The following is a 15,149-nucleotide window of genomic DNA, read 5'->3' as shown; positions in this document are numbered from 1 at the left end:
AAAAAAAAAAAAAGTAAATCCATTGATCTTTTTAAACTTCTTGAATTAAATAATTTTGTAATTGAATTGGAAAGGTAAAACTGTCTTCATGTGCAGACAACATGATTACACAGAAAAATTTCAAGGGTGATACCATAAAGCTACAACAACCAATAAGTGAGTTTGTCAGGGTTGCAGAATATAAGGTCACTGCACAGAAATCATTGAATTTAGGTACACTGGCAATGAGCAGTTAGGAATTAGAAAAGCAGTATCATTAAGGGAAGCCTCGGTGGTGCAGCGGTTTGGCACCTGCCTTTGGCCCAGGGCGCGATCCTGGAGACCCGGGATCGAATCCCACATCGGGCTCCCGGTGCATGGAGCCTGCTTCTCCCTCTGCCTATGTCTGCCTCTCTCTCTCTCTCTGTGTGTGACTATCATAAATAAATAAAAATTTAAAAAAAATTTAAAATAGCCTCAAAAAAACATTAAATATTTAAGAATAAGCTTAACAAAAAAAAATTTTTAAGATTTTATTTATTCCTAAGTTGATACCTAGTTTCTTATATTCTTATATTTCCATTCAATCCAAAATCAGAGCAAACTTTTGTAGAAATTGATAAACGGATATGACATTTATATGGAGATTCAAAGGACCTAGAAGAGCCAAGCAATTTTGAGAAAGAACAAAGAGGGTTCACTTCCTGATTTCTGGACCTAGTGTAAGGCTACAATAATCAACGTAGTGTGGTCTTTTTTTTTTTTTTTTTTAAGATTTCATTATTTATTCTGGAGAGACACAGAGAGAGGCAGAAACACAGGCAGAGGGAGAAGCAGGCTCCATGCGGGGAGACCGAGGAGGGACTCGATCCCAGGACTCCGGGATGATGCCCTGAGCTGAAGGCAGACGCTCAACCACTGAGCCGAGCCCCCCAGGTGCCCCTATATAATGTGATCTTTAAGGTTAAGGATAGATATGTGTATCAGTGGAAGAGAATAAAGAGTATAGAAATGGACACAAATATCACTTGATTTGGGTGCCCGAGTAATTCAGTGGGGAGAAGACAGTCTGTTCCACAAATGGTGCAAGGAAGATTGAGCATCCATTTCCCAAAACGTGTATCTTGACCCTTATCTCCAAATAAGAAATTACCTTGAAATGATCCATAGACCTGAATGTAAAACTTAAAGTCTAAAAATCTTTATAAGAAAATGTTTTAGATAATCATTGTCACCTTGGGTTAAGCAAAAGTTTCTTAAGACACAAAAGACAGAAATCATTTTTTAAAATGATAAATTAGACTTTCTCAAAATGTAAAGCTTTTCCTATTCAGAAGACACTTAAGCAAAGGAAAAAATAAGTCAGCCTGGCAACACAGATCTGAAAGAGTGAGTTGGACAATATATAAAGAACATTTACAATTCAGTAATAAGACACCCAATTTTTAAAAAAAGACGAAAGAAAAAAAAAAAAAAGACGAAAGATTCGAACAGGTACTTCCCAAAAGAAGAGAAAGGAATGGCAAATAAGCACGTGAAAAGGCAGGGTCGTGCAAATTAAGCATGAAAGCAAGATACTACACATCCGCTAGTGTGGCTAAGACCGAGAATATTAAGTGCTGGGAAGAATCTGGATGAACTAGAAATCTCATACATACGTAGCTGATTGAAGCGAAAACGTTTCAGGCACTTTGGGAAGCAAGGTGACAGTTGACAGAAAAGTGAAACCTGTGCTTTCCTACCATGAAGCAGTTGTTCCACGACATATTTACCACAGAAGGGTGTGCAGACGTGCCCACGTAGAGGCTCAAATGGGAGCATGCACAGCAGCTCTACTCATAAGACGTAAATCGTCGTCAACTCAAAAGGCCACCCGTGGGTAGATGGGAAACAGATCGTGGTTGGGTCATACGGTGGAACGTGAGTGCTCGGTAAACAGATGCTGATCCAGGCAGCAGCCATACAGGCGGCTTTCAGAGTGTGTCCTGCTGAGTGGAAGACGCTAGACACAAGACTGCATACTGCATGTCTTCATTTATGTGATATTCTAGAAAAGAGAAAACTGGGGGAAGAAAACAGATCAGTGAAGCAAGGGCCTGGGGGCAGGCAGGAAGGGGAACTGACTTTCCAGGAGGCAAGAGGGAACACAGTTCTCCAAGAGTGGATTTTATTGCTTGTGGCTCCGTACCTCAATAATCCTGACTTTCTTTAAAAATTACAAAAGAATTCTGAAACAAATGATACATAAAGCCAGTCAGTTTAGGTATGCACAAAATCTAGTCCACTTTAACTGTGTTTCCAACCTGAACCTTGGGGTTCTTTGAAATTTGGAATGGCCACGAGCGCTTCTGAGAATGACAGGTGGCGATAACAACCGTGCATCTTCGGTTCAATAAAAATGAATGAGAGCATTTCTATCTCAGTTGTCCCCCTAAACGATGTCTGTGTTCTGGAGTAGGAAGTAGAATCCAAGCAATACATGTAGAAAAATAATAAAATCATAATTGTAAGAGCAGCAGCGGAGAGGTGTGCATGCGCCCTGAAGGGGTCTCAGAGAAACAGGCCTCCGCAGGGACTGCACGTGCAGAGAAGCTGGGACGGGGACGTGCGCCACTGAGCTCCAGCAGCTGACTCCGGGTGGCCAAGAGGGCCGCGGTGGGTCACGATAGCAAAGGAGGCTGGAGAGGCGGGCGGCCAGCGTGCGATGGCACAGTGACTGCAGAGAAGACGTCACTGTCACCTGGTTTTGCTGCAGGACGATGCTGCCACAGCCGCAGAACAGAGGGAGGGCAGGTGCGGAGCGCCGTGGGCACCGGGCCTGCCCAGGTGCTCGCCCCGGGTGGGCGCAGACAGCCCGCCACCTGGCCGGGCCGCGTGTGGTTTCACGTCGGAAACTGGGCCTGGGGCGGGCGGTGCCGTGGGCGGGGACAGGCCCCTGCATCCCTCGGCCACTGCTTTTCCACAAACCTTTCGCTTTCTTCCGTGCAGGTTCAGCGAACTATCGCCAAGCAGATTCAGATGGTTCGGCAAGTGGGGAAAGGCCGGTATGGAGAAGTGTGGATGGGTAAATGGCGTGGGGAGAAGGTGGCGGTCAAGGTATTCTTCACCACGGAGGAGGCCAGCTGGTTTCGGGAGACGGAAATCTACCAGACTGTGCTGATGCGCCACGAGAACATTCTTGGTGGGTACACGCACGCCTGCGGCCGCAGCCCACAATACAGCTGGAGGAGACCCGAGGGAGGATCAGCTCAATACGGGCCCCGAACGCCCAGACCCCGTTCCTGCCCATCCGCCTGGGACAACAAAAGGCAGTTTCAGCTCGGAAGCAGGGCTGCCTTGTTAGGCTTCCTCGTACAGTCACAGCCCAGGTTTTTTAAAGGAGGTTTAAGTGACTTTGAGGTGTGACGACCGCATGTGCCCTCGCCTCTCCCCGCCTCCACTTACAAAACAGAAAACAAACTTGGGTTTGTCCTGATCAGTCAGGTGGCCGCCTGCCCTCCAGCTCTCCTGGCCTCTCAGCTACCATTTCCCCGCCCTTTAATTTAGAGACTGCGTCACACGTTGCCCCAAGTGCTCCAGACACGTGACTCTCAGCCTCCTAAGGGCTGTCACAACAGAGCACCGCGACCTGGGTGGCTTGAAACAACAGAAATTTATTTTCCCAGAGTTGTGGAAGCCAGAAGTGTAAAACGAGGGTGTCAGCAGGACCAAGGCTCTAGGAGAGGCCCCCTCCTTACCTCTTCCCAGCTTCTGGTGATTTCCAGCACTTTCTGAGATTACTTGGTTTGGAGACAGGTCCACACTCCCCTCTTCTTGTAGGGATACCGGTCGTTGAATCGGGGCCCACCTCCCCTGAACTCGGTTGTGTCTGCAAAGACCCTCTTCCATATCAGGTCACATACAGGTTCCAAGCAGCCACGAATTGCTGGGGATGGGGGTGCCTGCCATTCAGCCCAGCACCCCCGGACCTAACGGGAAAGAGGCCGCAACACAGGCCTGCTGATCAGGAGCCAGTCAGGGAGGCACCTGCGCTGAGGCTTGGTGGGCAAATGGGAGCTAGCTCAGGTAGCAGCACACTCTTGGTTGAACTTTTACTTTATTATTTTAACGTGTCCACCTTTCAACTTGAAACAGACCTTTTCCACATTTCTTCTTAAAGTTCTTCATGCTTAGAGAATCCTGTTGATGGATCTTATTTCCTCAGGTTATTTTCTGACCTGAGATCTTCCCCTTAGTTACGCGATGGTCTTTCTCATGCTGATCGTTAAGATCATTTTAAATATACTGCGGAAGCGTGGAGCTGTCTTTGTAAATGGCAGGGAAAATGGTACACACTCGAGAGATTTTGTTAGGAAAATTAACTTTTTTTATTATCTATATACAATATACCTGAGTTATTCTCAGTATCCTGAATGAGCAGACGTTATCCTTCCTACCATCTCTGATAATAACCCTTTAAACTCATTAATTGAACAGGTTTCATAGCAGCAGACATTAAAGGGACAGGCTCCTGGACTCAGCTCTATTTGATTACTGATTACCATGAAAACGGATCTCTGTATGATTTCCTGAAATGCGCTACGCTGGACACCAGAGCCCTGCTCAAGTTGGCTTATTCAGCTGCCTGTGGTCTGTGCCATCTCCACACAGAAATTTATGGCACCCAAGGAAAGCCTGCAATTGCTCATCGAGACCTAAAAAGCAAAAACATCCTCATTAAGAGAAATGGAAGTTGCTGTATTGCTGACCTGGGTCTTGCTGTTAAATTCAATAGGTAAGCAGTTCCCTGCCTGCTGTCTTGGTGACATTGTCCTCTCCCGCAGGTACTTGCCTCTTTGGATTCAGGACAGCGCAACCCCAAACACGTATTTGGCTTAACTGGTGATATCAATAGTTGGGTTTTTTTGTCTTGGTGCTTTGTTTTTCTGTTTTAGGTTTGTTGTTTTTTTTTTAATAAAAATTACATCCTATTCCACATAATTCTTGATTTCCTGCATTTTATTGTCTTAGACATCATTCTGTTGTAATTTATGTAGGTCTACTTCATTCTCTTTAACAAGATTGATGCAGTTTTCCATCATTATGTGGATAGGCTATAATTTATTTCATTTGTGACCCAACTAAGTCCCTACTTTATTATTTTATTATTTTAAAAAATGCTTTAATTGTATTTTAGCCATTATGTAATATCCTTGGCTACTTGTGTAAGTATTTGTTCGTGGTGGATTCCTAGAGAAGGGACTGAACAGAGTGTGTGCCTGTTAAATAAAGTATAGCATAATTGCGAGCTACCCCTTTGGGAAGCGTGCGTCAGTAAACACTCCCAGAAACAGGGTCACAGGCATGCCACTTCTCCATCACCGCTTGAAATTGTCAATATTTTTTAAACAGAATTATCAATTTTTAGGAAACCATTGAAACTTTTAAAATTGTTACAACTCTAAGATACAGCAGCCAATTTACATTTCAGAATTCATTTCAGGTTATAAAATAAAAGTACAGGTCTATAATAAAGCAAATATTAACATTAACAATATTAATTAACATTAATATTAACATAAATCATCTTCCCTAGTTGTTACGGTGCTCTGACCCTGTCGTTCTGTATCTTTGTAGTGTTCGTTGGCTCAAATACTCATCAGGAACTCTTTAAGAAAATCTAAAATATGGGCAGCCCGGGTGGCTCAGCGCTGCCTTCAGCCCAGGGCGTGATCCTGGAGACCAGGATTGGGATTGGGATTGAGTCCCACATAGGGCTCCCCGCAGGGAGCCTGCTTCTCCCTCTGCCTGTGTCTCTGCCTCTGTCTCTGTGTCTCTCATGAGCAAAGAAGTAAAATCTTTAAAAAAAAAAAAAAGAAAAAAGAAAAAGAAAATCTAAAATACATTATATCAATCTCGGCTTCAGAGTAGTTTCCAGAACCCACCAGAATTGAGGGCCTAAGCAACAAAGCTTTCGTGTCTTCTAACTCTAAAATTTAGTTCAAATATTGAAAAACCAGTAAACCTCATTTGTTACTGATTGCCGGTATGATTATGTAAACATTACTTACAACAGAATTAAGTTGGTTGGACCTAAAAAGAAAATGTAATCCTATGTCACAGAGGCTGAGTTTATCACATGAGAACAAAAAAAGCTAATGATTCCTCTCAATTTATTTTCACATTCGCTTGTTCCAGGACATAATTATCTACTGCTTTTTTGTATATTCAGTACCGTCCTTTTTCTTAGGCACAAACTTGTTTGGTGGCAAAACTTGAACTGATGTGAGGTATTTATTGTCTTTATCCAAGATAATATGAATATTCATACTTAGCTTTTCACTGGGGACAATAATGATTCTGAATGGTGTCCCCCCACCGCCGGGCCCTCTTAACCCCGGGGTGTTGTGTAACGTGTAACATACAGTTACAGGATCTGTTACTTTTCTAAACTCTAGAAAATGCTAAATTTTAAAATCTTATCTGGTCCCAAGGACTCCTATTAAGGGAATGTGGAGATAGTAGATTGGTTGATAGGTAAATAGGTAGATTTTTTTTTAATTTCATTATTTTAATATATTTATGTGGAGTGTGTGTGTGTGTGTGTGCGCGTGCAGAGGAAGAGGCTGACTTACAAAACGCGACAAAAATGTAAGATGAGCGATTTTGTTCCTGGCCCTCAACCTGAACACTGTCTTCTGTTTCAGCGACACAAATGAAGTTGATGTGCCCCTGAATACCCGGGTGGGTACCAAACGCTATATGGCTCCAGAAGTGCTGGATGAGAGCTTGAATAAAAACCATTTCCAGCCCTACATAATGGCCGACATCTACAGCTTTGGCCTGATCATTTGGGAAATGGCTCGTCGTTGTATCACAGGAGGTAAGACCTCAGGTGTGGGCTTCTGGTTATGTTAGTAGTAACAGCTCCATTCATATAGTTTAGGTGTCATATATGTCCGGGATCCCAAGGCCACTCCCAGGTCTGTGATTTCACAACCAGGACACACAGGACTCCGCATATAGTTGTCCACATAGCTGGGATTTATTACAGTGCAAGGATACAGATAAAATCAGCCGAGGGAAACGGTGCATGGTGCAAAGTTCAAAGGAAGTCAGGCACAAGCTTCCAGAAGGCCTCCCCCAGTGGAGTCACACAGGATGTGCCTAATTCCTCCAGCAGTGAGTTAATGACAACATGTGAAATATTGTCATCTAGGAAAGTTCATTAGAGACCTAGTAGCCAAAGATATTTTTGGAGGCTGGTCATGTGGGTACCCTGCGCCTAGCACGTACCAGAATTCCAGACTCCTAGAAAGAGAGCAGGTATTCAGTGTAAACCATATTGTTTGTACAGACAGTCTAGACACACGGTAAGTGGCCCTTATCATTTAGGGAAAGTTTTGTATGAGTGTGGAGGGAATCGTTTATGCAACCAGTTCCCAGACAGCGGCCCCGCGCCAGCCCTGCAAGCAGGCCTTTTCGAAGGCTAGCAGTCTCGGGCCTGCTGTGTTAACTCTTTTCCGTGTATCACGTTGTCTTTCTACTGCAGGAGGAAACAAGGCAAACTGTAAAACAAAAACCACATTCGTCAGTAAGAACAATCACGTATATAAATAATTAAATTAAAAATTGAAGGTGCACTTACTTGGGTGGCTCAGTCACGTAAGCAGCCGACTCTTGGTTGGTGCTCAGGTCATGATCTCAGGGTTGGGAGATCAAGCCCCTCGTTGGGTTCCACGCTGAGCATGGAGTCTCCCTTTCCCTCTGCCCCTCCCTGGCGAGCACTTGCAGCTCGCTCGGTCTCTCTCTCAATAAAATAAAAAATTAAAGGTAAATGAGTGCTTCACCTTACTTTCTTAAGGGATATCGGTATGTCCACAGGTATGACGGGGACTGATGGAGATTGAGGAAACATGGAGGCATAGGAAAAGAGAACACACATTTACCATTAAAAGTGAATCACTCAGCCTATAATTCTTTTCTTCATGTAGGAATCCATTTTTACTCCCAAAGTCCAGAGAGAGGTGCTGAGTAGGTTGATCTATTCTGTTGAGTCACTTTTGTGCTCACTGCGTTTCCTCTCTGCCTGCAGGGATCGTGGAAGAGTACCAGTTGCCATATTACAATATGGTGCCCAACGATCCATCATATGAAGATATGCGTGAGGTCGTGTGTGTCAAACGTTTGCGGCCAATTGTGTCCAATAGATGGAACAGCGATGAAGTAAGTGGAGCTCCGTGCCCTGAGGAGGTGATTGGTAACTGTCGTCAGAGACCTGTATGTGCTCACTCCATTCTCTTTGCTTTTCAGTGTCTCCGAGCAGTTCTGAAGCTCATGTCGGAATGCTGGGCGCACAACCCGGCCTCCAGACTCACGGCTCTGAGGATCAAGAAGACCCTCGCCAAGATGGTTGAGTCCCAGGATGTCAAGATTTGACGGTGAAACAGTCATGAGGACGAACTCTGGACTGCAGGAACTGTTTTCACCCAAGGGACAGGTGGCGTTAGGCTAGAGTAAGGATGCTGACTTGGTTCTCAGACCCTCTCCTCACTACACCTTCACAGGCTGCTAATATTAAACCTTTCAGTACTCTGTAGAATACAAGCTGGGAACTTCGAAACACTTCGTTCTTTATATATGGACAGCTTTATTTTAAATGTGGTTTTTGATGACTTTTTTTTTTATTGGGTTTTTATGAACTGCATCGAGACTTCAATCCTGATTTAATAAGTCTCCAGTCAGACTCTGGGTACTGAATTCTCTGTTCATAAAATGGTGCTTTCTGTGAAAGCCTTACTAAGAAGATAAAGGAATTCAGCAGAGATGGAGAAATATACACTTTTGCCTTCTACCTGAGGAAAATTAATCTATTTGTATTCCACCTTTGTAAACAGCCTATGGGTTACGATCTGTTTGGGACACTACTTAGTTTAGGATAGTGTGTCATGCTTTGATATTGGTGTGTGTGTATACACACCGCACACACCAGGATTCCTCTGCTGCCATTTGGATTAGAAGAAAATAATTTATGAATGCACAGGAAGATGTTGGTGGCTGTTGGTTTTGTGCTTTAAAAAAAAAATGCATTATCTGACCAAGATTCTCCAATCACACAAAAGCCATTTATTTACCTTGCAAGTGAGCTAGCTTCTCTGCCAACTTTATTTTTTAACATAAAAGTTGATATAAAAGCCAAAAGAAGTTTAAAGTGTCTATAGATTTGGACTATTTTCCTTTCATCACCATCTTTTCCTCCCTCCCCTCCCCTCCCCTCCTTCCTTCCCTCCTTCCTTTCTTCTCTTTCTTTCTTTTTGGTAATCCTCACTTTTGTCATGAAAAGCATCTTCTCCAAAGTTGGAACTTCCAATGCCATGAAACTTCTAAATAAAACACTTCTTTTTGAAGTGAATTACTAATTACTGCATTTGATAGCAATGTAAGTGCCTATAACCTTGTTCTATATTCTTTATTCTCAGTAACTTTTAAAAGGGAAGTTATTTATATTTTGTGTGTAATATGCTTTATTTGCAAAACACCTCCTTTACGACAATATTTTATATATGTACATACATTCAGACTGTAGAAACCAGCTCTCATGTGTACCTCAGATCCCATCCTTAAGGGAAGAAAATTAAAAGATCATCAGGAAAAAAAAAATGTTATAAAGTAGAACTACATATAAATTTTCAGAATTCATGCATTCAAAATCTAGGACTTTGTTATTCCGGCATAGACTTTTATCAAGATGCTGTCATCTCAATTTTTCTTTATGAAAGGATCCTCCAATTAGAATTTTCTATTTCAGAGCTGATATAAACTTAACGACTATTTTGGGCATTTGAATCATTTGAGATTTTTGGTTTTATGATTTCTGTTCCATAACTTGTGAAGACAATGAAGAGTCAGGCAAAAGTTCAATATCTACTCATTACCTGTATCTATACCATATAGCTGTTATTCAATAAAATGCTACGTATTTTATGGATGCCTTGTTATCGCAAGGAATAATTCTGCTTTACTTAAACTTACACTTCTGCAATGCCTTTTTAAATACTGTCTTATCCTGAGCAAACCACTCATGGGGGCATAAAGTGAAATCATTTTCTTTGAATGTAACAAAATAAACACAATTATATCACAATCCAGTTAAAAATCTTTAAAGGGGAGGAATCAGAGCATGAATCCGTCCATTACCAAAAATATGACTGGCATTTAAGGATGAAACTCTTACGTATTTATCTATACGTACGTCAGACTTCATAAATTTGGAATCTGCTTTAACCGTTTTAACCAAGTTTAGTAATTTTCATCTAACATCATTGAAGTTTGAAGTGTTGATGAAGATGAGTAAATGTACGTGTAGATAGTACCGAATAACGTGCTCTTCCAGAATGTTCTCCCCTATACTGAGAGAGATTCTGACCCATGTTGCCTTGTGATTTAAGAACACTTGTGAGCTCTGACCTTAATCTAAGGTTAATCGTGGTTTATTTTTTATGGGCTAACCTATAAATCTTGAACATTATTTGTCATCTTAATAACAAAGAACGTATGTAAAGAAAGGCAAGCTCTCTTACAAATGTTGAAATAGCGTGTAGAAGCAGACCATTACTGATAGTATATACGTACAAGGTCACTATGTTGATTTTTTAAAATAAATTGATCTATTAAAAGTGGTATCAAGAATTAACCTCAGCAACTTGTTCAATAAAAATATTTTCTAAGGTAGCATGTTATTTAAAAAGCAAATGATGCCATGTTTGAAATCCTAAAGTCCAAAAAATATGCTCGAAACTTACTTTCTTCTCTCTTTACTCTCACTGTTAAATTTCTAAGTTCATCCAATAAGGGAAACACTTAGAGACTAAGAGGAAGTATTACCTGATACCATGTAGTTAATACTTTATAAAACCCTAGAAGGCATTATTGGGCCCCACTCACAATTTAGTATTTTAAAAATGTGTGGCTTCTGTCTGTCATCCTTTTAAATGAGTAAAACATAAGAACAAGCAAAAACCCAAAGCAAGTTTCTGAAGTACAGAATTTGAATCCAATTTCTCTGGAAATGTTTTCACGAAAGATCTTTCGGTCAACCTTTTATGTTGCATTTCCGATCGTCTAGAAGTGTCCCTAAAGTTAGAAAGCAGCCTATGGTTTCTGAAAATTACGTTTTCCTAGAATGGGCCGGATCTTTTATTTGTTCACTCTAAACTACTCAGTACCGTGTTCTTTCATATGCTGTGCTTCTATTTAGAACAAAAATGTAATATAACGTTGAAAGAATACTGTATCTCTTAAACTGGCCCAAGATCAAATTTGATATTGAATAATTTATTCCAGGCAAGATTTTATAAACTAAATCTCTTGAGTTTCTTTTCATACACGTTGTTTGGAAATGTTACAGATACTTAAAATAATCCCAACAGAAATACTAATTGATTTTTTTTCTTAAAGACTGTTGCAGCTCTTATTCTGCTTAAAGGAGTGGTATTTACTATTTGCTTGGGTCAGCTGTTAACATAGGGGAGCAGTTCAGCAACCTCAGTGCTCTTAGGAGAGTCACAGTGGAAACTGCAGAAAGCTGACATGTTCGTAAAAGCTGAGTTAAGTCTCGGGCAGCAGCCTGCGAAGGAAGCCACATGCAATGATCAATCCCATAAGGAAACTATGTGAATGCTGCTTTTGCAAAGGATTAAATGTATTATTGTAATTTTAGCTCGTGTTCTGTACTATGCTTTCCGTGGAATCATTTAAGCCCTTTTAGTGACCGTTGTCCTTGCCCATTAAGAAACTAAAATGTAGTATATATTGTATAAAATGAAAATACCATTATAGCTTCATTAGGGAAGTTGTACATAGACATTGAAAGAAGGGTTAAAAACGGTTTTATTATGCAATTGTAAAACACCAAAAATACAGATTCATCTTTGATATGTAACACACTAAATGTATTTTGTACAGCATCTGGTTTAAAAGGTGCCTTATTAAGTTTACCATTAATTGCTTTGTTCTATATATAGATTACATCCAGTGTATCATTTTTAAGTAAATAACCTTATTTTAGTATACTTTAGTGATGTGTTTTGTGGTAACTCGGACTGTATTGTGTATCAGAGGTCACGCATTTGGTGAGCCTTTCTGATGGAAGTCAGGATGTTCATACACGCGTCCCTGAGGTGTCCGCCTCGGCTACCAGGAATCTGGTGTCGAGTGCATGGCAGGTAGGTGGCCGCACTCTCTCCCTGGTGTACATTGAGCAGTTATAAACCTGCTACACGGAAGGGTCGCTTCGCTTTAAAAAAAAAAAAAATTCTAACTCAAAGTATGTACTCATCGCAGAAATTTTGGGAAACAAAAAGAATAAAGAAGCAAATAAAATCGCCCACAACCCTATTGCCACATGTGACCCTATTTACACTTGAATGTTGCTTTTCAGTCTTTTTTTTTCTGCTGCATATTTTTTTTTACAAAATTGAGATCATAGTATGTCATTAATACGCGTTGAAAATGTAACCTTAAAAAAATTGACTACATAAGATTCTAACAAGTAGATGGAATAATTTATTTTTGTAATTCCCTGTTGAATACTTGGGTTATTTCCATTGTTTTCAAAAATATAACAAATGTATTGAACATCCTTGTTCATAAATCTTTTAAATCATACATTAATTCTTAGATTCCTGAAAGTGGGACTAGTGGTAACGAACTTTGAAAGGATTGCGTAAGATGGGAGAAATGCCCATGCATCTAAGGGTCTTGGTCAGTGTTGCCGTAGCACTGGTGGGCGGCTTCCCAGGACCCAGGGACCCTGAACAGCGCTGTTCCTGGCCCCCCACCCCCACCCCGGGTGGTGGTGGCTCAGGAGGGATCTGGGACTAGGTGGCGTCGCCCCAGAAGTGTGTGTTGGGGTCGCTTATTGCAGGGCCCTCCTGGGAGCCCCGCTTGCTGTCCCTGTGCGATGCTTTCTTGGAACAACCGCGTGGCCCTGCGGCCCGGGCACCCGGGCTTCCCGAGCCGCCCGATGCTGCGCGTGGCCTGCACCCCGGTCCACTACGCTCGATTCCCTGCCCCCTAATCTCACTCTCACGGAGGGAGGACTTGCAACAGTGACAGCTTCCAGGGTTTCTGTACCATTAGCAGCAGCCCTAGTGGAGAAGAGGGTAGGAAATGAGGACCCTGTTCTTCCAGAATAATACAACCCTGGCAGGTAACATCAAGCAGATGCTAATTCAAAAAAAAATGTTTTTTTTTTAAGTAATTCTTTTTTTTTTAAATTGTATTTATTTATTCAGGAGAGACAGAGAGAGGCAGAGACCCAGACAGAGAGAAGCAGGCTCCCTGCGGGGACCCAATGGGGACTCGATCCCGGGACCCCGGGGTCACGCCCTGAGCTGGAGGCAGATGCTGCACCGTGAGCCCCCGGGTGCCCCAAGCAGACACTAGGTCTTCATTCACTCGGGGGACTGGTTCGCTCCTTGGGGCTCATGCTTGCGCCCTTCTGGCAGCGAACCCAGAGGCAAGGCCCTAAGGAGCCTGGCTTGGGCCCGGGAGCAGGCCCGCTGGGTGGGGAGGGCAGTGGCACTGCCCTGGTCCCGCAGGGTCCGTGCGTGAGCTCCGGGCAAGAGCAGGACGGGCCAGTCGCCGCTGGACCTCGGAGGCTTGGTCCAGGCGCAGAGAGCACAGGAGGCCGGGAGGTGGGGCCACAGTCACCCTCTGAAGTGGGAGTTGTCCTCTGGGTGGCAGGTGTGTGCACGCCCACCTGCTCCCCCGCACCCCTCCTGGGCCGGTCCTTGTCCAGTTGCTTGCACTTTGTCCTGTGTGCTCAGTGGCTCAGTGTCGTTCAGGGCGATTCCAGATCCCCGGGGCTGCATCCTCCTCCTCACTTCTCAGCCGAAGTTTTATATAGGAACCCTGAAGTGCTGCCTTGTCGAAAGTCCAACATCAGTATAAATGCTCCCGCCGAAAATCCTTTCAGGGGGGGCCCAGGGGGCTCAGCGGCTGAGCGTCGGCCTTCGTTCAGCTCAGGGCCTGATCCCAAGGTCCTGGAATCAAGTTCCGCGTCGGGCTCCCTGCATGGAGCCTGCTTCTCCCTCTACCTGTGTTTCTGCCTCTCTGTCTCTCATGAATAAATAAAAATCTTTTAAAAAATAAAAATAAAAAAATAATAATAAATGAATAAAATAAAAAACCAAGATGTATAATAACTGGATTCTGTCCTCATCCTTGGCTAGCACTGGCGGGAGATGGGACCTAACCGACAACATTTCCAGCATCCCCATTGTCAGTAAGTCTGATGTGTCTAATTCAGGCCTTTGTAATTTAGTTTTCCATTCAAGAAACAGAATTTTTGGGCACCTGGATGGCATAGTCGGTTGAGCATCCGCCTTAGTTTCAGCTCAGGTTGTGTGATCGAGCCCCCCATGGGCTCCATGCTAAGCATAGACTTTGCGTGAGACCCTCTCCCTCTCTCTCCACCCCTCCCCGTGTCTCTAAAATAAATACTTTCTTAAACAGAATTTTCTTTTTCTTTTTTTTTCTTTTTTGATGTTTTGAAGTTTGAACTTGTGTAGGTACCTTGGTTGTGTGAGTACTGATGTGGTGCTTTCGACCTTTCCTCACACCGTGGAGCTTCCACCTTTTATTTCCCTCCTTTTATTCTGCTCTTTCTGGGACTCCTGTTGACAGATGTCAGGTCCCCTGGATGTTTCTTCCACTTTTCTTAACGTGTCTGTCACATGACCCATCTTACCTTCCACTTTGCAGCCCATCTAAATTTTTTAAAGATTTTATTTATTTGAGAGAGAGAGAGTGACAGAACCAGTGGGGAGGAGAAGGTCCCCGATGAGCAGGGGCCTGATAGGCTCTATCCAAGGGCCCCAGGGTCATGACCTGAACCGAAGGCAGACGCCTAACCCACTGAGCCACCCAGGTGTCCCTACATTTTTTTTTATTTCAACCAAATTTTTTTTATTTGGAAATAATTCCAAAATTCCCGAAAAGTTGGGAATATGAGGAATGGCATTTACACATCAACCGGACTCGTCAACCCCCACATTTTGCTACAACGGCCTTGCTAGTGTGTGGGTACAGGATGGTACCGGCCCGTGCTGGGATGTTCATGCACACACGCACAGTCGCCCGTGACCCTTGCTGAGCCGCTTGGGTCAGATCAAGAGCTTGTGCCCTCT

At 43.1% G+C, this 15,149-nt stretch overlaps 1 protein-coding gene across 1 annotated transcript in view; it reads left to right on the top strand.

Annotated features, from left to right (window-relative positions):
- BMPR1A (bone morphogenetic protein receptor type 1A) overlaps positions 1 to 10,705 on the top strand; it is a 140,741-nt gene extending 130,036 nt beyond the window's left edge. Inside the window, exons 9-13 of the mRNA XM_041747176.1 lie at positions 2,968 to 3,160; positions 4,456 to 4,753; positions 6,666 to 6,841; positions 8,054 to 8,184; positions 8,272 to 10,705. Coding sequence (XP_041603110.1) covers positions 2,968 to 3,160; positions 4,456 to 4,753; positions 6,666 to 6,841; positions 8,054 to 8,184; positions 8,272 to 8,397 — 924 coding nt within the window. The 3' untranslated portion in view covers positions 8,398 to 10,705. The remainder of the gene's footprint in view (positions 1 to 2,967; positions 3,161 to 4,455; positions 4,754 to 6,665; positions 6,842 to 8,053; positions 8,185 to 8,271) is intronic.
- The last annotated feature ends 4,444 nt before the right edge of the window (positions 10,706 to 15,149 follow it).

Source organism: Vulpes lagopus, chromosome 3 (assembly GCF_018345385.1).
Source record: "Vulpes lagopus strain Blue_001 chromosome 3, ASM1834538v1, whole genome shotgun sequence".
Classification (NCBI taxonomy): Eukaryota; Metazoa; Chordata; class Mammalia; order Carnivora; family Canidae; genus Vulpes; species Vulpes lagopus.
The sequence above is the reverse complement of the archived record's forward strand: the minus strand, read 5'-3'. Positions and strand labels throughout refer to the sequence as shown.